General features: G+C 43.3%; 2 protein-coding genes across 6 annotated transcripts in view; one reads left to right on the forward strand and one right to left on the reverse strand.

Annotated features, from left to right (window-relative positions):
• Positions 1–8,217, reverse strand: part of VTI1A (vesicle transport through interaction with t-SNAREs 1A) — a 328,346-nt gene extending 320,129 nt beyond the window's left edge. For 2 of the 4 annotated variants that reach the window (XM_037063939.1, XM_037063941.1), the window contains exon 1: positions 7,746–8,217. In XM_037063939.1, coding sequence (XP_036919834.1) covers positions 7,746–7,839 — 94 coding nt within the window. In that variant the 5' untranslated portion in view covers positions 7,840–8,217. The remainder of the gene's footprint in view (positions 1–7,745) is intronic. The other 2 variants (XM_037063940.1, XM_037063942.1) reach the window with 1 other exon arrangement.
• A 24-nt stretch (positions 8,218–8,241) lies between these two features.
• On the forward strand, positions 8,242–22,744 carry ZDHHC6 (zDHHC palmitoyltransferase 6). Of its 2 annotated transcripts, XM_037063937.1 has the most exons (11): positions 8,242–8,483; positions 9,387–9,857; positions 11,254–11,345; positions 12,347–12,506; positions 14,321–14,482; positions 16,430–16,483; positions 18,646–18,813; positions 19,755–19,796; positions 20,681–20,826; positions 20,911–20,957; positions 22,134–22,744. In XM_037063937.1, exons 2-11 carry the CDS (start codon positions 9,591–9,593, stop codon positions 22,235–22,237), a joined length of 1,242 nt encoding a protein of 413 aa, XP_036919832.1. In that variant the 5' UTR covers positions 8,242–8,483; positions 9,387–9,590; the 3' UTR covers positions 22,238–22,744. The 2 variants fall into 2 exon arrangements, with proteins under 2 accessions (XP_036919832.1, XP_036919833.1); XM_037063938.1 differs by lacking the exon at positions 8,242–8,483 and having other exon boundaries at positions 9,811–9,857; positions 12,439–12,506.

The raw sequence follows: 22,744 nt of genomic DNA on the forward strand, positions 1-22,744 counted from the left end.
TCCAAATCATTTTTGTTGTTGTTAACGTTGAGTTTCTGTGATGTGGAACCAAACGATTACCGACTGACTAATATAACAGACTAGAAAACTGAAATCTGCCATGGGCATAATACCGACTAGCTGGCCAGCCCGACAGTAGAATAGCCAACACTAAGTGGGGACTCTTCAGTAGGAGTTATTATTTTACAAGAATAATAGTGACTTTCTGCTAACCCCAGACCTGTGCTTTTACAGGGAACCTGTCCTATGTTTCATGTGTACTCTAAATATGTTTCCCTGAAAACAAAATGCACATGTGGAATTAACATTCAATTCAGCTTTTTCTCTTTGAAAAAGTTAAACCTACATATGGCCAAATTAAAGTTTTAGTACGTGGCCCCCAATTTATTTGCTCCTGGCACATGTCGACCTCAATAAGATACAGTAAAACTGCACTATATTTCTGTAACAGAGCCGAGTATAAGTTAAGGCAAGCCCATCTTGGGCCGAGAGTGAGACTCCATATTCAAAGAGCAGGAGGAGCATCTTGTTTTCCTTAAGGTCCTCAGCCCTTAGGCCAGTCCATGCCGTGGGCCTCCAGGACTAATGGACACCAGTTTTTCTCATTAACAAAGCAAACAAAAAAAGCAGTCTCCCCTGACCTCTGCTCCCCATTGCCACTGGACCCTCTGTCCTCCCAGCCGCAGTCACACGTCCCTTCCCCCTCTCCCCAGTGCCTCCCTGAACTCTTGCCCGCACCCCACCATTCCGCTGGGATGGCTTTCACTTAAGACTCAGAGCTTTCCTTTGCCCAGACTAATGGACATTCCTTGTTCTATTTTCATTTACTCTTGCGGCACCTCACAATCTGCTCCTCCCAGCCTGTCACTTTCTCCTCTCCTGGCTAATCTCTCAATGTCCTCTGCTGCCCATCCTCTCGTTCAGCCCTTCCTTTAACTGCTGGTGTTCCTGGGCGTCTAGTCCTTGCTTTTTTCTTTTATGCCTATCACCTGTGTCCCTGGGCAACTGTACCTGCTCCCATTTATTAACCTTCATATTACCTATTTATGATCTAAATCCTGATAGATTTTCAGGATCCCACCCCTTTAATCCCAATGCTATGCCCACCTCCACTGTAATCACCTGGCAAACTGCTATTCAACACTCTCTTCAGAAATGCCTACCTCGGTTAAGCCTTTCCTAACCCAACAAAGAGAGTCACACATTTTCACTTACATAAAACAGCTATAACTTTTAACTAATCTCAATGACTTGTCTCTCCCACTCACCAGTCTGATGTACATTCTATCTCGGAGGCTCTGGGAAGACAGGAACTCTGTTTTAAAATCTTTACAATTGCAAAATCCAGCACTGAGCCTGGAATATAATCAACTCCCCCAAAGTGATATTAATTGAATAATAAATAATATAGGCCAGTGCAAGCACTTACAAAAGAAACTATGCTACCAGCCACCCTGGTTTCCTGGTCTCCACTCCAGTCCCCATCCCCCACTTAATGTTCCTGCAACGGTGGCCTTGAGTGGATCACTTGGGTCTAGCAGTCCAGCCCGTCCACATTCCAAACCCAGGCAACCTTCCCAACTTTAACTCAGCTGCTGGCTCTGCCGTATGCACTCTGTATGCTAACCAAACAGACCGTCCATTACTGCCTGAACAAACCTCTTTTCTTTCCCTCTGTTCTGTGCCTTTTTGTTCAAGCCACGACTTAGGAGTTTTTGGTCAACTATCACAGAACTAATTCCGGTTAATTTAAGCCAAAGGTTGGGTGGGAGGTTGTTTATTAGAATAATATGGGGTGGCTCAGTAGGAAAAAGGGCCCGTGAGCTCAAGGAGGACAGTACCCAGGGTGGCCCAGGGCACCAAGGGAGCGGAGACCCACTGGCTGTCCCTGCAATCAGGAGTCTCAAGCAGCAATATCGTGGATTAGTGTTGACTCTCCTTCCAAATGGCTCTCCTCTTGGCTCACTCTGCTCAAAATTTAAATTCCAGGCAAAAATTATCTGGATGTCCTTGGTTGGGTAATGCGTTCACCTCCTGACCTGGACAGGGCACGACAGCCAGTCAGTCCCACCAAGACTGGGTTCGGGTGGTTCCTCAATGGGAAATGGAGGTGCTGTCATCAAAAGATAAAACGCAGGAGTCTGGACAATCAGAAACACAGGTGCCCAGAGCACCCACTAATTGTAATCTCTGATAAAAATACTCTTTCTCCAGTTTTATCTGTTGAGCCCCACCTACTCTCCAGGTGATCTCCCGGGCCACAACTAATCTCTTCTGAATCCCCAGACCTCTGCACTCTGTTGTAGTGTCCCCAGTGGTCATTAGACACTGGTTCTCTCTGCAGCCTCATTTCCAGCTCTGTGAAGACAGGGCCCGCTTTTGCCGCAGCTTTGTCTGAACTCTGTATGCAGCGCGGAGAACGGGCTCAGGAAGTAGCAATGAGCAGGTGTGGGGTCTAACACCAGTTTTCAGTAAAAGGAAACAGGACTCCCTGGGAAATGGCTGATTCCAGGACAGGCATAGGAAAAATACAAGATGATTCTGGAGTATCTTCTAACAGGGAAGAAGGTAAGGAAGCACTTAAAAGGAAAAACAGCCCCGCATGGTGGGGGAGGGTATCAAAAGGTGACCGAAGCCAACCGAAGCGGCTCTCAATGGTCAAAGCCGGGACAGCCTGAGCAACAAAAGAAAGTAGTGCTGGAATGTAAGACAAAGTACACAGCTGCCATGAGGCCATGGATATAAGTAACTGAACAAGTAAGTACACGGAGGACAGACAAACTCTCCTGTAAAGAGCAGTTCCAAGTCGCTTACATAGGCACTAAGTCTTTAAGGAGGTGGGACACAACCCCTGCACCTTAAGTTTGGGAGATGCACAGGCTTTCCTTCTGAACAGCACGGGAAAGGAGGAAAATAGCAGCTTTACTGTACAGAAACCTGGCCAACGCTGCCTCAGCCAGGTGATCAAAGCTCGCACCAGTACTAAGTTCTGTTACAGTGCGCGTGCTTGATACGGTGTGATGGAAAGGGTGCTTTGCCTCTGTGGTCTTCCTCCCAACACCTATAACCCCAGTATGACCATGAGAAAGACATCAGGCAAATGCCAAGTGAGGTGCATTCTATGAAATATCTGACCAGCAACTCCTCTGAGCTGGAAAGTCATTAAAAGCCAGGGGAAGCCTGAGAAACTGTCAGAGCTAAGAGGCACCTAAGAAGTGTAAGTATTAAATGTTTTGCGGTATCCTGGACTGGGCCCTAGAACAGTGAAAGGACGTTAGATAAAAAAAACTAAAGACGTGAATAAAGTGAGGCCCTCATCTAGTAATAATGTATCCCCATGGGTTCACTAATGTAAGATGTTAACAACAGAGGAAGCTGGGCATGGGGTACAGAGGGATTCTAATCATTATCTTTTTGACTTTCATGGAAATCTAAACCTGTTCTAAAATTAAAAGCTTATTTAAAAAAATCAGTGATGGCATTGTTTAGGTTAACTAAGTTATTGCAGGGAGAGAGGGCCCCCTGGGATTAGTGTGGTTGTGTGTGTACCTAACTCAAATCCTACCAGCTCCACTTTAATGCACTCTGCCCCTGAACTTCTGAGTTAAACTGGAACCATCCCTTCCATTCTAACTCTCCAGAACAACAGAAGTGCAATGTACGCAAGTTACATGTAATTTTAAGTTTTCTAGTAGCCACATTTTAAAAAGTAAAACAATGGGATGGGAGTAAAAGACAGAAAACTGTACTTGAAAAATAATTCAATAAACAAACTATGTGAAAAGAAAATAAAAAGTACAATGAAACCAATGAAATTAGCTTTCATCTTTTTAGTTTTAACAATATTTAACCCAAAACATCCAAAATACTTTCATTTCACTATGAAGCCACATTTCAGGTGCTCAAAAGTTCCATGTACACACGCAGTGCCAGAGCCCCATGTATTTTAACCAAACCACATTATTCATAAATAAAAGTAGACTTTTCTCAAGTCTCTCACTACAACCACCCTGCAAAAGCAAGAGAAAATCATGGAACACTTGCGGCTTCTTCTGTACATAGCTATGTCTGGTCTCCAAATGTCTCCAGGGCTTAACATGACTAATCAGCGAGCCTTGAGCATTTCCTCCCTGACTCCTCCCTTGACATCTAAAGTTAAAATCCCAAGTCCAACTTCACGTCCTGACGTCCCTTCATTAGTCTCCCTTCAAGGATAGGGAGCAAGACTCACCTAACTCTAGTGCAGGCACAGACAGGCAGCAAGAATTGAGGTCCAGGTTTCCTTTAAAAGATCAATTCATGTAACAAAGTCCGAGGAGGTGGGCCCTGAATAACCCTACTAGCTTTCGCCTTCAGCAGTAGCACTAACCTCCATCACTAACGGCTGATTCATCATGTACTTTCTCTGGGCGAAAAAATGTGCTAGTACATTACATGCTTTATTTCATCTGATTTTACAACATTGTAAGTCTGAAACTAATTCTCCCTTCTTCTGGCAGTTTTACAAATGGAGGAAGCAGGCTTAGAAAGGCCAAGCAATTTGCCCAAGATTGTACATCTGGTGTAGAAAGGAGATCCTAAACCGATTTGATGCCACGTGTGAATCTAACCAACTTGCCATCATATGTTTCCTGGTGTTTCTGACTTACAGCCACAAAACGACAGGATTCACAAGAGACCATTTATCACCCTGGGAATGGTAAAGTGTACAAGCGACTGCAAGAGAACACTTTGTTTTAGGCCCTTCAGGAAGCCTGCCTGATGGAATGGAACCTCTGCACCTGCAACGCATCCCTCTAACTTGGAATTCATCCCCAGGGGAAAAGGAACTCCACGATTAGTGTTTGTTATGGTTTCCACGCATCCATCTCCCCTACTCGACCACAGAACACTAATCATTAAAATCAAGTTTCAAATACAGTGTGACGGAGTATTACCTAAGAAGGGAAGATCCATCTCATTAGTCCAATTTCTAAAATCAGTCAAGATCGAAACACTATAGTCTACAAGCAAAATTGTTTTATTGTTTAAAACATACCACAGAGCAATCAAATTTCTTTTCTAAAGTAAAGTTTTAAAATATTCAGTCTCTTATATTCTCATTGGAAGTAACACTCCAATACATTATACATGCACAGCAGAGAGTGAGGTTAATTGCAACCAATCCTACTCACTCTACTTCAATTTTTAAAAAGATCTTATTTATTTATTTTTAGAGCGAGAGAGGAAGGGACGGAGAAAGAAGGAAACATCAATGTATGGCTGCCTCTTGAGTGCCCCCTACTGGGGACCTGGCCCACAAACCGCTCATGTGTCCTGACTGGGAATCGATCACGTGACCCTTCAGTTCGGAGGCTGGCACTCAATCCACTGAGCCACACCAGCTAGGGCTCTACTTCAATTTAAATGAGTTAGTATGTTGAAGAATGAACTGCTTTGGCTAAAAAGTTTGTTCCAATTTTTAACCTTCTTCACCGAAGTAAATCATAGTTCATCTGCTTTGGGTCAACCACAAAAGATGCCCAGAGAAAGGGATTATCATTACTTTTAACCATACTATTTTTGCTATATTAATTTTTGTTAGTCCACAGGCATATATCTGAAAGTCATAACTACATAGATACACTTTCTTTTTCTTCTACAGATCAATTAGAAACAGACTGTAAAGTGAACAAGCATAAGTAATTATTAAGAGAGAAACCACCGCATTTTAAAGAATTACTGGCATTCGATAATTCGAGTCAGTAGGCATTCTTCCAGTGCCTACTGACCAGCCATATGGTCTCCTTTCAATGTCACTGCAGCGCTATGTTTGGGCCTCACATTACACTATAGCCACGGAGAGTCTGGCTTTATTTTTAAAATACGGAATTCCAAGGCTTCCCTCTATGTGGTAAGAATGGTGACATTAAAATATAAAGACAAGAAAAAATAAATTGTGGTACAACCTGTTTCCTTGGAAATAGTTTTTACAACTTTGAACCTAGGGATGACTTTGTTACTTTACAACACAACTTCCAAGTACAAAAACAATTATGTCAAACAAAGGACGTTTCTATTGCTAAAACTATTACCGTTAAAAATTAGCACAAATCCAACTAAAACCATACATCCTGGTACTCTGAGGCTCTGGGACCGAAGTCAAAGGAAGTAGTCTCCAACAACAAAGATAACAAAAAGCGAGATGATCTCGGGCAGTGCAGAAAAGCAGAACTGAAGAGAAGAGGCGAGGTGATGTATCATGAAGTGGTGAGGCCATCAGCCACTTCATCCACAAAAATCTCTGAGGCAGCCGAGCTGGGTGGAATGGGCTGCCTTGGTTCTCTCCTCTTGTCCCTCACTTGAACTCATAAACCTCTTTAAGACATCATCCACCTCCTCCAGAACTAACTGAGACTTCAGGAGATGCATGGGGTGTAAGTTCAGAGATCCTGGCTTCAAGGAAATATCCCTATTAATAAAAAATAGGTGGGGAAAGAAATGAAGAAAAATATTATTTATAAACACATAAGTTTGGGGGAAGGCGGGGAAAGGGAAAGAGGAATGACAACTTGGACCCAGGAGAAATTGTTGCTGGCATCGGGACTGAGTAACAAGGTGAGACCGTGAAGTTGCCCACCATCTCACAGATCAATGAGGGCTCCCCTTTCCCCTTCCCACGCTTTACACCCCAGAGCTAAGGCAGGCCCAAGGCTAGCATCCCAATGATTGTTCAGTTTCCCTAATACAAGGAAGCCAAAAAGCAACAATTGGGTGGGTGGTGGGGAATAACTACTCAAATTAAACTTGTATTAAGAGATACATATATCCCAAAACAATGTCTTACAAGTAAAAGTCACAAATTGTCACATTTGTACATTTGTTTATTTAAATGTTTTTACCCAAGTCCCTTCTAAATAAGTGTCAATGAAATCAGACATGACTTCCACTTTCACACAGTTAGTCTTGCATAAAAGAATGACATGATAAAATACAAAAACAAAAACAAAATACACTTCTGGAAGGCAGCTGTGGAATTTTAAAAGTGAGAGAGATTATCCTGTACCAAGTTTTACATAAAATTGGGTTACCGAGTCCCTGAAAAAAGAATGAGAAATAATAAATGGGGCTGGGGAATGAAAAATACTAATGGTAATAGCAGCTAACACAAAGGAAAGGTTTTACATGTTAAATAATTCAATCTTCAGAACAACCTTATGAAAGACCTACAATTCTTCCTATTTTACCAAGAAGGAAAGTTGAAAGAGGTTAAGAAACGTACTTATATGTCAAAACTTATAAGTAGCAAAGCTGGGATTTGAATCCAGGCACCATAGCTCTTAACCCTAATTTGCTTCGGGTAACAATAACGTCATTACTGAAAAAAACAACGTCAAACCCTTAATCAAAGTACTTTCATTCATTCTTCTTTGAACACTCTCACATTTCCCTGTTTTACAAACGAAAACAAACAGGCAAAACCAAAAACCAAAACTAAGACTCAGAGAAACATTCCCAAGATTATGCAAGTAACAAGGCGGCAGAATTCGGACTGGAGCCCAGAAGGGGTCTGTTTACTGCACCCATCCCACCATTGGCAGTCCCTTTAACCTCAACCAAGTGAAGTTCCATCCATCCGGGGAGGGCCGCGTCAGCTCTACATTCCAACCTCGCGCCTCGGAGACACACTAGTTCAGAAGGCATTCCATCACCGAAGCCTCCCGGCTCTGCGAGCCACCCGGGCTCAGCTGGGGCAGGGCTCCTACCTGGTGGGAGGCGAGGGACCCTGGCAATCTTGCTGGTGATCTCTGCAGTGAGCACCGCGAAGTCCTGCTCGTAGCCTTCGAAATCTGACGACATGGCGGCTCCGGAGTGACAGACCCGGGCCGGAGCCTAGGCCCGGGCAGGGGTCAAACAGAGTAGGGGAATACGGCGAAGGGACCCTGGGAACGGCCCTCGAGAGCAGAGCGGAGAACCCGGGACAGCTCCCAGCCCGGCCACTTCCTGGTTGTCCGTCACAATCTCGGTCCCCCGGAAATTGGTTTGGTACACTTTCTTTTTTTTCTCTCAGGCTTCAAAACTAATAAATTCTCTAAGGAAAAGCACGTTAATTAGTGCGCCCAAAAGTCTCCCAAAATATTCGTCTTTTAGGAGAGCACCGATTTTTTTTAACCCCTCCACGTTCTGGAACACGGCTTCAGCCCCCCAAGCTGCATGTCACGCGAGCTAGCTTCCGGTGGAAAGTTTCCTGCGGCGAACCTTCCGGAAGTGGCTCTCGGGGAGACTGCGCTCCTAGCCTGAGCCGGACAATTGCGGCTACAGTGAAGAACGGATCGTGTCGCGTCCGCGCCTCAGTCTCTAACGAACAGGGTTTGCTTTCTGCTTGCTGTGTACTGAGGTATCTATGATGGAGTTACCCGAAAAGGACAAAAGGTGTTCCAGGTGAGCCCGGGCCGCGCCGGAAATGCGATGGCCGAGGAGCGGGCACCAACGACCAGACTGAGGTGGGAGCCAAGGCGGGGACGTAATCATGGTTTTGGCGGTCTGCACTCCACCCGAGTGAGGCCAGAATCTTCAGTACTTTGGGACCAACCACACTTACAAGGATGATTCCCCCCTCCCCCTCCGCTTAAGTGAGGATTTCTAAAAGCGGGCGGGAAACCGAGGCAAAAGGCAGCGGCATCTGTTGCGTGGAAGTTATTGCCCTTGTATCTCAGATCTTTCCTTGACTCACTGCAGTTCCGTCATAAATACCCGTCTACAAATCTTCCCCGTGCTCGCAGAAGGAGCTTCCTCTTCTTTTTTTCTAAAATACTCTCATCCATGTTCTTTTCTCATGTACGCCTCCAGTCGCGATTTCACACAAACCTGTGGCTCTCCTCTCCTTGCACCCTGTCTTTGCTTTAACTCCCTCACTTTCTTACCTTTGGCCTTTGTGTTGGGGTTTGAGGGGCAACCGCAGGCAAATAATGTAGACCATGTCGGGCTCATAGCTGACTTAATCCAAGATTCCGTAGGAGGTAGTTTAGAAGTCCGTAAACGAAGTTGAACGACTTGGTCGAGGTGTTAGGTTTGACCTTGATCTAATCATGTAGCCTGGCCAAACCATTTTCTGTGAAGCTGGGCTAGATCAATTCTAAAGCGCTGTTTCCCAGCTCTAAAATTCTTTGTTTCCTCAAACCATTCACTAAACGTTGGTCAGTCACAGTCCCCAGACTGTGGCATTACATGCCATTTAGACCTGAACCCTATTTTGAGTATGATTAAAAATAGTGGGTTTTGGGGGGGGTGTTTGACAGTCTATTCATCCCATGATAGTGCACTTGTGAGATGCTTTTGTTTAAGTGGTTATTGAACTTGACTACCTAATAAATTTTTGCTGATCTTTTTTATTTTGTTTTCTTTAGATTGAGTTTCAGATACTGGGTTCCTGTAGCTCAGATAAAGAGCTCTGAGTATGTAACGGTGAAAGTGGCATAATCCGCATTAACATCGCACAGAAGACATGACAGTTCAGGAACACACGTGAACTTGTGGCACATGGAAATGTGTGCACAGAAAAAGGAAGTCTATAATTCTTTAAAGATGGGAAGACATTTTTCCTTACCAAAATGGGCTCATCTTGCTCAGTTATCAAGTTTGAAAACCTCCAAGAGTTAAAGAGACTGTGTCACTGGGGTCCCATTATAGCCCTTGGTGTTATAGCAATATGTTCTATGATGGCCATGATTGACTCTGTGTTGTGGTATTGGCCTTTACATACAACTGGAGGAAGTGTGAATTTCATCATGTTGATAAACTGGACTGTCATGATTCTTTATAATTACTTCAATGCCATGTTTGTTGGTCCTGGCTTTGTCCCCCTGGGATGGAAACCAGTAAGAAAAAGATCCCTTTAAAGAATGAACTCTAATAATAATCTGATAATTTACTTTTTGCTTTATCTTCACCAGTAATATCAAACATTACTTTTTGCCTTGCTACAGACTAAGTATATTATTATCACTGGCCATTTAAATCTCAGATTGTTTATTTCATATTTCTTTAGAAATAATCTAAATTTATATTTCCTAAAGCAATTTCATCGAATACTTGTCCTTCAATTTTTTTAAAAAGGGGGTGGTGGTAAGTACATGCTTATAAGTGTAGGAAAAACTGCATATCACACATACCTTTCTTATAATTTCACAGTACAATTTGACTATAGAACCTTTTTATCTGAAATATATTAACATCCTCAGAACTGAGAAATACTCTTTAGAAACTTTGAGTTTAAGTCAAAGTTTTAAAATCATTGCAGTGAAAATTAGGAAATGCAGTATGAATCAATTTATGGCTTCCTAAAATTTGTTAAAATGCTTATGCTTATGAATTTCCATATTCCTTGTTGACAGACATCACTTGTAGCATGTTAGAAATGCAGAATCTTGAGCTCCACTTCATACCTACTGAGCCAGAATCTACATTTAATAAACCCCCCAAAATGATTCTTAGATTGTTTTAGTATTGGAGAAGTAGTAGTATACTGTTTGAAGTGAGTAAAGAAATGGGTAAGACCCAATTCATATTATGAAAAACCTCGTAACTGAGGAGATCAACAGAGGCACTTGGGTAAGTAACTGTGGAGTAGAAGGTGGTGAGTGCTGCTGAAGCTGAAAGGAACTGATTGTTTTCAGCCAGGGACCCACGGGAGGGGTGTGGGAGTTTCCACGGGAGATGGGAAGAGGCTTTGCAGGTTGAGAGAATGGTGAGAGTGTGGGGTGAATAGATTCTATACAGTGCAGATAAGGTGGAAACAAAGGCAGATTATGGAAGCCTCAAATACATGAGAATCAGTTAGACTCTGGGGACTTAGAGGTTTCCAAGCAGAGCTCTGATAGAATCAGAGTCACATTGTAGGTCTATTATTAGGAGTATCAACCCTAATGTTTGCGTCTGTATTCTAAATACCAGCCTTTTTCTGAACTTCCAGTCTACGAAGATTTTGGATAAGTAGAGACAGCTGTAGTCAGTGACAATGGATTAGGATGGAGCATAGGGAAGAGAAATTAAAAATGACCTCTGGGTATTTGGGAGAGTGCTGCTGTTACCACAGATTTTTGTACTTAAAATTATTTTATCTCAAATGAAAGGATTGGAAATGCAAGTTAAGATTCCATCCCTCTTCCATCTCTCGTAAAAGAAAATGAAATCATAGGAAAGCATTTATTCAGGGTTTGTTATTACTCAGGATTGGTTATCTGATGTATTTTTTGTTTATGTTTTGCTGCCAAGAAAAATTCTCAGGATTGCATGTACCTCCAGTATTGTCAAGTCTGCCAGGCATATAAGGCGCCGCGGTCCCATCACTGCCGAAAGTGTAACAGGTGCGTCTTTGCCATTCGCCAGGGGCTGATCAACTTGATGACTGCTCTTTTGTTCTTTCTGCCATAATGATCCTACTTTTATAAAAATCAGTGGCTACTTTGTAAAAAAAAATGGGCAAAATACTTGTGTCCGTAATCTCCATTTTATTCCTAAAGTATCACTTCTGATAATAAACGCATCTCTTTTGCTACATGTGAAAAGATATTTTTAGAAAAATACAGAATGACTGCTTCTTGCCCTGCCAAGAGTATGGTAGAAAGTTGTGCCTTCAAGTTGTTTCCATAGGTCACAATTGACGGTGCTGGTTGACTGTCATCTTGACTAGCTGTAGGACTGTTCTGAGTCTGGTTACAGAGCAGAGCTACTTTTTCCATTATTTAGTGCACTAACACATGTACACTTTATACTAATCTAATAAATGAAGCCAGATGCCTAGTATTACAGTGTTTAACTTAAATAATGGGTAGAAAACTGAATCACTGTAAAAATTGTGAAATCAGCTAGAACCTTTAAAAACGAGCAGCTGTATCCATGGCTTGGCTCAGAGCTTCCACATCTAACGCATGAAGAAAGGAAGGAAGGAAGTCGCAAGCGTCTGCTAGGCCCCATCAACTCCAGCGGAGAGTTGGGAGAGATTTTGTTGAGTCTTTGTTGTTCTCCACTCCGGGCACTGCATTTCAGAGGCAGAGGAAAACCAGGAACCAGGCTCATTTGGTTATAATGACCCTCTCAGTGGGCCTCCTGACTTAAAAAACTCACAGGGGGCAGGCATCTTTTCCTCGGAAGCTGTTACAAAGGCCACCCGTTCTTGCCCTGTGTAGAATTTAAAATATGTCACTCCTCAGGGTTGTTTAAAAACTCAAGATTTTCCTTCCTGTTCCACACAATGTAATTCCTCTGACTCGTGAGCATGCTGGGTGCCCATTTGCTTGGTGTTCTGAAGCCCCACGCTATTCAGAGGATTTCCTACCTCGTGATTCATGTACGTACTTGTCCTCAGGTGTGTGATGAAGATGGACCACCACTGCCCGTGGATCAACAACTGCTGTGGTTACCAAAACCATGCTTCGTTCACGCTGTTCCTGCTTTTAGCGCCCTTGGGCTGCGTCCACGCTGCCTTCATTTTTGTTATGACTATGTACACCCAGCTTTATGACCGGGTAGGTGAGACTGTTGTAACACGTTCATGCCAGATGCAGTGGTAGTTGTCAGGGTTATTGACGAAGTCCCTTTTGGAGAGAGGCTTTCTATGATTGAAGTGGGGAAGTAGAGCTTCGCTTTACCTCTACATGGATTTCTTTGTAAAAAGCATTAAAACTTATTTTTCAAAAGGAAAAAAGATTATTTTGCTCTGAAAACTCACCTTGCTAGCTCCAGTCGAATTGATAATTATTTTAGTACTATATATATATAATGTATTTCAAACGTGGTAGCTATGAAAAAAATAATTAGGGGAGAAAAACAGAAGAGCAACAAAAGAAAGGCAACACGAGGACTTTGCTTTTGCATCCAGTTCAGGGGACAACTTGTAGTTTTCCTGATCTCTAATCCCAGTGCCCCAGAAGGTGGCTCACGGAGCAGGCACGGTCCTAAAGTACCCTGTGGTGCATTGAGTCGACTTATGGGCAGGTAGTGGTGAGGTAAGGTTCAGAATGAACTAGGGGCGCAGTCCTCGTGGGACTCTGGGGAGCACGTGCCCTTCCACTTACAGAGGACAGCCTGTATTTCACCTCAGCCAGTTTTTTCACGTTTGGGAATCCAGACCGGTGATACAAGATCTTCCAGTTTTTTGATTTAAAAAAAACCGTTCTTTATTTTTTATATGTGAAATCTCCTGATTTTTAAATGTTGGCACCTAACTCAATATTTTAAAACATTTTGCAGGCCAGGCAATAAACATCTGCAGGCTACATTTGGCATGCCTTTTGCCAGTTTTTTTTTAATATAAGGACTTAAAAAATATTTGTTATTGATTTGAGAGAGCGCGCAAAACATCACTTTGTTGTTTCACTTATTTATGCGTTCATTGGTTGCTTCTCATATGTGCCCTGACCGGGGATAGAACCTGCCACCTGGACGTATCAGGATGATGCTCTAACCAGCTGAGTTATCTGGCCAGGCTGTGTTTTGCCGGTTTCTAACCTCTGGTTGTGGAACATAAGGGAAGAAGCAACTGAGTCCTAGATGGTATTTGTTGCTCTAGAAAATTAAATATAGAGAAGCATTGTGGTTTTAATTTGCATCTCTCATGGCTAGTGATGTTGAGCATTTTTTCATGTCTATGGGCCCTCTGCGTGTCCTCCTTGGAGAAATGTCTGTTCAGGCCCTTTACCCATTTTTTAATTGGATGGTTTGTCTTCCTGGTGTTGAGTTGTATGAGTTCTTTATATATTTTGAAGACCACACCCTTGTCTGGTGTATCTTCGGCAAATACGTTCTCCCACACGGTCAGTACCCTTTTAATTTTGATGGTGGTTTCTTCAGCCTGCAGGAGCTTCTCAGTGTGGTGCTGACCATGGGAGCCGGGCATTGGTGTGACCACAGGGGAGGGCACAGGGTGGGAAACTGGGACAACTGTAATAGAATGACAATGGGAAAATGATTAGTTAAATAGAGAAGCCCTTGCTTTCTAGAGAAGCAAGGAAGAGAGGGAGACAGTCAGAACTTAGTGTCTAGATTAGTTAACTTAGATTAATGTTTAAATGCATATTAATGTTTGTGGGGTATGCCTAACACCTGAGGATTCAGTAAACGTTAGCAACAACAAAAAAGTAACATTTGAGAATAAATAAGAATGCCGTAGTGTGTTCTCACTATGAGTGCAAGCCACAGTGTTAATTGGGAACAGCCATGTTTACTCGGCCAGAATTTCTAGTTACCGCTGTTGGTTTTCAGTCAGGTTGGTTTCATTGTCACAGTAGAGCCTAGCCATTTAGGACAACCGAGTTTCTCAAGTGTGTGCTGTTGTTTATAGCTCTCCTTTGGGTGGAACACGGTCAAGATTGATATGCGAGCAGCCCGAGGAGACCCTCTTCCGATTATTCCGTTTGGATTAGCTGCATTTGCTGCCACCTTGTTTGCCTTGGGGTTAGCTTTAGGAACAACCATTGCCGTTGGGATGTTGTTTTTTATCCAGGTAAGCTCTTCAGTTACTTTGGCTAAAAGCTGTCAGGTTTCAGGGATGGCTTGTAAAGGGAAGTGGGTATTACGGTTACTTACTTGATTTAGGTAACTACTTTAATCTTAGGTATACTGGTCGGGTAATTTTGGAGTGGCTTTGCCTGAATTTCTAGGTAACTGATTGGATTCTAAAAAGGTTACCTTGGAGTCGTGTAGTCCTTGATAGTTGAGAAAGCTCTTCTCATATTTCTAGCCTGCTGATCTTCACATTAGCCCCAAAAGAGGTTGAACGGGAGCACTATTTTCTCTTCCTTACGAATAGTAAGGAATAGTAATTGAGTCACCGAAAGTTTAAGTGACTTACCAGCTACGATAATTCATTTGTATATTCAGTAAACAGAATTACCGTTATTTATAATAGCATATATTTAATCACTGTCATAAAGTTAATTAAAGTAGTGATGAGATTTTAATAGCAAAATACACATAAGTACTGATTGAATGGATTATATCGATGTTTTGTTAATACTCTTGTAACAGGGTGCAGCCAAGGGGGGGGTGCAAAAAGGGATTTGGAATGGGGTCCAGAACTCAAGGTGTCCAGGAAATACTGGAAAGACATATAAGATGTCCTCACCCCTTCCCGCCCCCAAAGGTGTGAGCTGGGGGAAGGGACAAATGGAGCAGGGCCATTGAAAGGTGTTTTGTACAGCAAGCAGCTTTGCAGCTAACCTCTGGCCGGAAAATTTAACATATCTATAACCTTCAATTGGCTGCATAGATATGTTAAATAGCTGTGGCCATGCTCTGAGCCAGGGGGATGGAGTGACTTCCACCCAAGATGTAACTGGGGGGCAGGTCCCCTAGATTAGGCCTCCTGTGTGAGAGTTTGGAGAGGACTGGCTCGCTGCTCATGGGGCCACACCTGCCCAGACTCACGACGGCAGCCCAGTAAAGCGGGGAGGATACCAGAGTGCTGGCAAGTGTAGCCGACTGTGGGAGAAGTCGGGAATGGGGCCGCAGAGGAGGACTGGCGCAGGGATTGAGACCCAGACACGGCAGCCACTGAGGAGAAAAGGCTGTGCGCTTCTGTCGGAGTGGGAACCCCTGCAGCCATGCGAAGGAGAGAGAGCCACGAGGCTTCGCCAGAGTGGGGACCCCTGTGGCCTAGTAGGGGGGAACCACCATGCGGCTTTAGCAGATAATCGCCACTCTGCTTTGCCAGAGTGGGGACCCCCACAGCTTCAGGGTACTCCCTTTTGCCACATGGCCTGGGAAGCAGGAGGGACTTTTCCTGGAAAATGGATACAAAGAATTCTGGCCAGTAGACCATGAGAAGGTGCCACATGGCTTTGGATTAATTAGAGATCCTGCCTGGACAGTGACACAGCTGTCGGTGCCAGCAGCCTGAAACATGGACGTGTGCTTCTTTTGGGATATGGTACCCTGAATTAGGGCAGGGGCAGAAGGAAGCACTGTGGGTGTTTGTGAGTATCCAAAAGGATGTTGATATTTCAGTGGGGACGTTAGGTCACTACTTTAAGTCTGTATAGCATCAGATAAACATTTCCTTTCCTTTTTACAAATCTCTGGCATTGAGAGATGTCTTTCCTATCTGGCGGTGGACAGAACGAGCCTGTGTGTGTGTGTTCGGTAACACTCTGAAAACCTTGGCACAGAAGATAATCCTTAAAACATGAATTTTTATTACAGTACTATATTTGGATTTGCTTGTGGATTGATGGAGTTATTTTATGCAGACGTGTCGTATAGTACAGTGGTTAGCAACACGGACTTTAGAGCCAGATACACCTCACACTGAGTCACTTAACCTTTACTGTCCTGGTAACTTCCTCCGTGGAACTGCGCAGTGAGCACTATCTCATAGGGTCAGTATAAAGAATAACCTTACGTGAACCAAAGTTCCATTATAAAATTTTGTTTCCTGTTATTTAATTTTCAGATGAAAATAATTCTCCGAAACCAAACTTCTATTGAATCGTGGATTGAAGAAAAGGTAAATTTAATACTTGTTTTCATCCATATTCACAAAGGACTGATTAACTCATAGACCAGATTAATTAATAAATGCCTAGAAGTGAAAATTTGGCTACCCAGTAACTACTTGAAGTCATTTGTATGCCACATAAAAGTTAAAAATAGGAGACATTTTGATTTCTCCCTGGCTTAGTATTATATAGAATATTAAAGAACATCTACTTGAATGTTGAGATTTAATAGAAATAATAACTACTATTGGTTCATGAAAGACATTTTCTGTGAAAGCTGTTTTTCCGGGGGTGCAGGTGGTTTTGTCCTGACCTGAGGGTGTGTAGTGGTGAAGACTGTAACAGCTTCTGACAGGTCAGTGCCGCTGTCTCAGTTCCCGCTTAGGGGGCCAGCAGTTTTACCCACCAGTGCAGTGACAGCACAGCAAGAACGACAGATAGCATCTCAGTGTGGGATATAAGGTGTCTGACTTTGTTGAACCCCAAGGAAGGGTCGTGGAGACTCAGAAGAGTGTCCAGACCTTGCTTTGAGAACTATTGATGTACAGCTTTAATTATAAGGTCCTCCGCTTACACATAGTAAAACCTTTCACATCTTCCCTTATCTGCTTCTTCAAGGGCATTTCCCCACCCCTGCCCCACCCCATCTCACCTTCTAAACCAGGTAATTCCGAGTAATGCATAGTTTGTACATCTGTTTCTTTGCCCTCTGCCTAGAACACTCCTCCCCCAGCTTCTATCCCTGTATTCTTGTTCCTCAGGACTCACTTTAGGTTTCATTCCTTCCAAGGAACCTTCCTTGACTCACCCTGAATAAGGTTAAGTACTCCCGTTGCTTTTCCAGTCACACAGCATCTATCACACATCTCTTCACCTTCTAACGCAGGGCACAGGTGGAACCTCCCCACCCCCACCCCACAGAGTGCTTCCCTTAGGCAGAGAACACGCCCGGGTCACGTTTGTAAGCTGCTCTCGTCCTTACCACTTTTCTTTGCTAATAGCCTAAGTCTCTGTTCTCTGAGACTCTTCTCCATCTGGAAGACTCTGAAGGTTTTACTTGTAAATAGGGAAAAGAAGTTGCCCTTTTCTCTCTGGGTGGGGATGGCTTTACACAATTCAGTAAATTCATCTGTTTTATAGGTTGATCATTCTTTTCATTGATTTAACATCAGTATTGTTTTTTAAGTAACTACGTGAAGCTTTTCCTTAAAATACTGGACCTTGATAATAAAATATTTCAAAGTATCATTTCTGTAATTACCATAAAATATTAAAATTAGATTAACAATTATTTTGCTGGTGACCAAGTTTCTGTGTAAAGTGCCATGCTAAGCCTAGGAATTCTTTTAATACTGGTTCTTTGTTGCTGAGTAAAATGTTTAAATAAATGATTGTATTAAGTTTTAAAGAACTGATCAAAATTACCAGAAACTAAAATTTATACAACAAATTTCCACTGCATTTGTTCACTTATAGGAATAAATAATGTACCTTTATACCACTAGGTGTCAGTGGAACTTAAGATTCCAAGCCAGTATGTCCTTAAGTTAAAGCTAATTAAATGCCTAGAATATAATTTATACAACCAGAGTACTTATATATATGCATAAAATGTACGTACAAATGCAAATATAAATAAGTATATATGCACGTGTAATGGTATAAAAAACGGGAGATCTGCACATGCCTGCTGGCTTAAAAGAACAGTTTTCATAAAATGATGACACCCCTGTTACACGTGTCCTGGCCGTTCCCACGGGAGTCACTGCATTCTAGTGTCCCCCACAAAGGCGTTCCTTCCGTGTGAATAAACCCCCGCTGCCTCTTCCGTCTGTTTGTCAGCTTTTCTTTACACCTGGATTCTTTTCTCTGCTGAACAACAGGAGCACTGAGAAATTTTCATCTATGGAATAAAGTTACTAATTTATAATCTGCATCTTTGAAGGCTCATTCCTAAATAAGCCCTGTCACACATTCTCTGTGTGCTCTCGTATGAGGTTGGTGTTGTAGGTCAGGTTCTCCTAGTATTGTGAGAAAGTTATGTAGCTCTTCTCTACACCCTGACGTCACAACAGGAGGAGAATGTTGGAGAATGGTGCAGATCTGAGGAATAGATGTTCTCGGGAGTGCACTACTACTACCTGTCATCGTACATCCTTGTTACCCACAGGCTAAAGATCGAATTCAATATTATCAACTAGATGAAGTCTTTGTTTTTCCTTATGACATGGGAAGTCAATGGAAGAACTTTAAGCAGGTGTTTACCTGGTCAGGGGCCCCAGAAGGAGATGGGCTGCAGTGGCCAGTAAGAGAAGGCTGTCACCAGTACAGCTTAACCGTGAGTATTTTTGTTCACATCGCCTTTCCTCTTCGCCTCGCCTTCTTCCCCTTAACTTTCCCTTAACTCAGATGACATTGTATAGTAAAATAATAAAAACTTGTTTCAAAATTCATAATCCAAGCACTGTTTGTATCAGGTCTCTCTACTTATTTAAATCTCTCCTTAACTCTTCGGACTTGTGTGATAAAGTCCTGGCTCTTTAACTTAGTTTTATAAAATCTGGCCTAAAACTACCTTCCAACTACTTCCAAACAGGAATCATCTTTTCCAATCAGCCAAGACCACTCAGTGAACTTGCACCTTCCTGCACCTGACTTCGCCTCCCTGTGTTTTCTGTCTCATCTGTCCTCCTCTCTATAGACTTTCTTAAGACCAGTTTCAGCCCAACCTCTTCCCTAGTCCACCGCCTTCACTGTAGACTTCTCTGGACCCGGCACTTAATCTTATAGTGCTGTGTGCCAGCACATAGGGTCTCATATTTTTATTTAATTCTTATACCCTGTATTTTTAACTTCACTTCTAGGACAGAGACTGTATTTATTTCCTGAAATGCATCTGCGAGTAAGTTAGAGAAAAGTGAGTCACAGTGATGACTTGTAGTTGAGACTCATTGTTGATGGGGTTTGCGTGCTTCCTCCCTTGTCTCTAACAAATCCATGAACTCTGAGTCATCCTGATGAACTCTCCATCAGGAGGGCGGAGGGCCACAGGGCCGCTCTCTCAGTACACGCAGAGGAGGAAACTGGCCGGGAGCACTGAGGAGAAAGCCCCCCTGCAGCCCTTGGTCTTAGTCACTGGGCCTTCTTTTCATGCTAAAAAAGGGGGAAAAAACACATGGCCTTTAAATTGTCAGCAGTTTGAAACCCTGGACAGTTGGGAGTTTGTCATATCACTCTAATGTAAACATTGCCATAACAGACTTCTTTTTTATCTTCCAGATAGAACAGTTGAAACAAAAAGCAGATAAAAGAGTAAGAAGTGTAAGTAATCCTTTAGCAATGGTACTAATTTCTCTTTTGTCGGGCTCTACAATTCTAAATAGTTTTTAAAATTGCCTTTGAATAGAAGCCAGCAGTTGGCTTTTATTAAATAATATTCCATAAAACATTTGTTGGCATTTTATGCAACTTGCTTTTGTTTTCATTTAAACAGTTTGGCCTGGGGGGGGGGGGGGTTGGAGGGAATTTAGTCAGTGTATATTGCCAACAGAAAAATGAGTTTGCTCCATATATCTTGTTAGGATGAAACCTGTCTTTATAATATGATGGCCACTAGCCACATGTGGCTACTTAAGTTAATTAAAATGAAATTAAAAATTCAGTTCTTTGGTTGCACTAGCCACATTAGAAGTGCTTGGTAGCCACGTGTGGCCAGGGCCTACCGCACTGGACACCACGCATGGAGAACGTCGGCACGGCCACGCAGTGCCTGGCCTGTGCGCTCTGGGGTCTGCTTCTTAGCTGCGTGCTTGACGCGAAGGCTAAGAAAAGCCTTGAGGACTGGAAACATCAGGTGCCTCCTATGAGGGAACTGTTTAGGTAGCAAACTGGGAGGGAAAGACTTGTCACCTGATGTTTGGGTCTGCCTTTAATAATTAGTATTCAAACTTAGCTCTGGCTCGTGTGGCTCAGTGCCTTGAGCACCAGCCTGTGAACCAAAAGGCCCCCAGTCCGATTCCCAGTCAGGGCTCGTGCCTGGGCTGCAGGCCGGGTTCACGGCTGGAGGCGTGTGAGGCAACTGAGTGTTTCCCTCTCTTTCTCCCTCCCTTCTCCTTCTAAAAAAATAAATAAAATACTTAAAAAACAATTCAAACGTAAACGCAGGTGACGGAGAAACGCTAAACTGTTCCGATCACTGATGACAGGTTCGGTATAGAGTGATAGAAGATTACGGCGGCGCCTGCTGCCCTTTGAATAAAGGACTCAGGACGTTCTGCACGAGCCCCTGCACTGAGGAGCCACGAGTGCGGCTGCGGAGGGGGGAGTTCGTTTTAGCCACCAGGGGGCTGCGGTGAGTGGTGGTGAGTGCTGGGTTTCTCCCTCAGTGGCAAAATTGGCATCTGGTCTAACAAAAATAATCTTTTCAATATTTCAGGTACTGGTTATATGGAGACAAAGTTCTTGATGATTCTCTCATAGAAGGTATGACAAATGGAAGGAGGGGGTTTCAAGGATAAGACGCAGGCAGTAATGCCAAACCTTTCCAGAGTAACTTTGGTCAACAGTCGCATACCACATGCATCAGGGGAACCAGAGGGAAGAGCACATCATCAAGCAACAGAAGGAAGCTCCTTGTATGTTTCTCCATAGCACTCGTATCTGTCAGGGCTCTTTAATGGCAGCTAACACTGGCGTTCATGCCCAGCCATGTGCCAGGCACTTGTACGAGTATTTCCCGTGTTGTATGGAAGTCCCCATCAGCCCCTGCAGTGGGTACCAGTATTGGCATCCATGTCTTACTGGGCAGGGCACTGAAGATGAGGCCGAGCCGCTTGCCCGAGGCCGCACTGAGAATAGGTAGGGCCAGGGCCCCCGCCCAAGCAGCCTGGCCTCGGCACCTGAGCACCCTGGAGTGCACTTCCCTGATAAGTTAACATAATGGCTAATAGGTTATCTTCAGTGGTTTTGGGTGCGGGCTGTTCATAGGTTGTTTTTTTTTTAATAGCAGTTTTAGGTTCGAAGCAAAATTGAGTGGAAAATACAGAGACTCCCCATATAGCTCACCTCCCAGCTGCCCGCACACATGTAGCCTCTCTCTCAACATCCTGTACCGGAGTGGTGCAGTTGCTGCTAACATTAATGAATCCACATTTACACACTAGAATTATTTCTTTTTAAAGTAAAGATTAATCTAGGATGCTCTTTTAAAAACACTGGGTTGATCATAAATTAACCCTGAATGACAGCTTAGGCAACCTGGCTAAAGGTTGTTTGTTACGTGTTAGAAAAAGTCTATAAAGGAAGTCACAAAGGCTACAGGAAGACAGTTTCCTGGAATAGATGGAGTGTGGTGGTTGGTGAAAAACACCCTCACAGTCATACACGAGTAAGTGAATGCCCGTATTGAGAAGTTCCCCTCGCCTCCACTTCGGGGCTGTTCTAAACCACATTAGCCCCTTTTCCAAATAATGGAATTGGGGAAACACCTATTTTCTAGATTGTTAGTAGCAAGCAGTTAGAAACCTTATTTTTTTTTCTCCCTCAAACTGCTTATAAAAAGTGGTAAAGACGGGGGGGAAGTAAGTCAGACTAAAATATGAAGTATAGGACTTACAGGTACATCTGACTATTTCTCATCAATCTCATTTTCTCCCACAGGTACATTAAGAATGAGAGGATGGTTCCCTAGAAACTGCGTGGAGAAGTGTCCCTGTGATGCCGAGACAGATCAAGCCCCTGAGGGCGAGAAGAAGCACAGATAGCCACTATTGAAACACAGTTATTCTTTCAGTCTGCTCCATTACTTGAAATTGTACACATTACTAAAGAATTATGCAATGAGCCTACTCTGGTTAAGGTGTTCTTTTCCTCAGAGGTGCCCTAGTGCCATGATCTGAATATTTTTATGACCATTTTGAAATGGAGAAGCCATTCTGCATATGCCTTTGAATTTCCGCCCCTCCTCACCACCTCTCCCCCCAGAAGGAAAACCCCTTCACCCAAGTAAGTCGGCTGCGTTTTCTGTAGGACTTCGTACGCGCGGCAGACTGTGGGCCTCACCTGCAGGCGCAGACCCCCTTCACCAGGAGCAGCTGCATGTGACGCTTTTCTCCAGTTCCCCCCTCGGTAGATATCTCTTCTGTAATATTCTAGATGCTGTAGCATTTAATTTGTCAGATTCAATAGAAGATCAGATTTTGTTACCTGTCTTTTAATAATGCTGATTTTGTCAAATCGAATAAAGATCAATGGATGTTCTCTATAAAGCA

Source organism: Sturnira hondurensis, unplaced genomic scaffold (genome assembly GCF_014824575.4).
Source record: "Sturnira hondurensis isolate 20B ecotype Veracruz unplaced genomic scaffold, ASM1482457v3 Scaffold0014854, whole genome shotgun sequence".
Classification (NCBI taxonomy): domain Eukaryota; kingdom Metazoa; phylum Chordata; class Mammalia; order Chiroptera; family Phyllostomidae; genus Sturnira; species Sturnira hondurensis.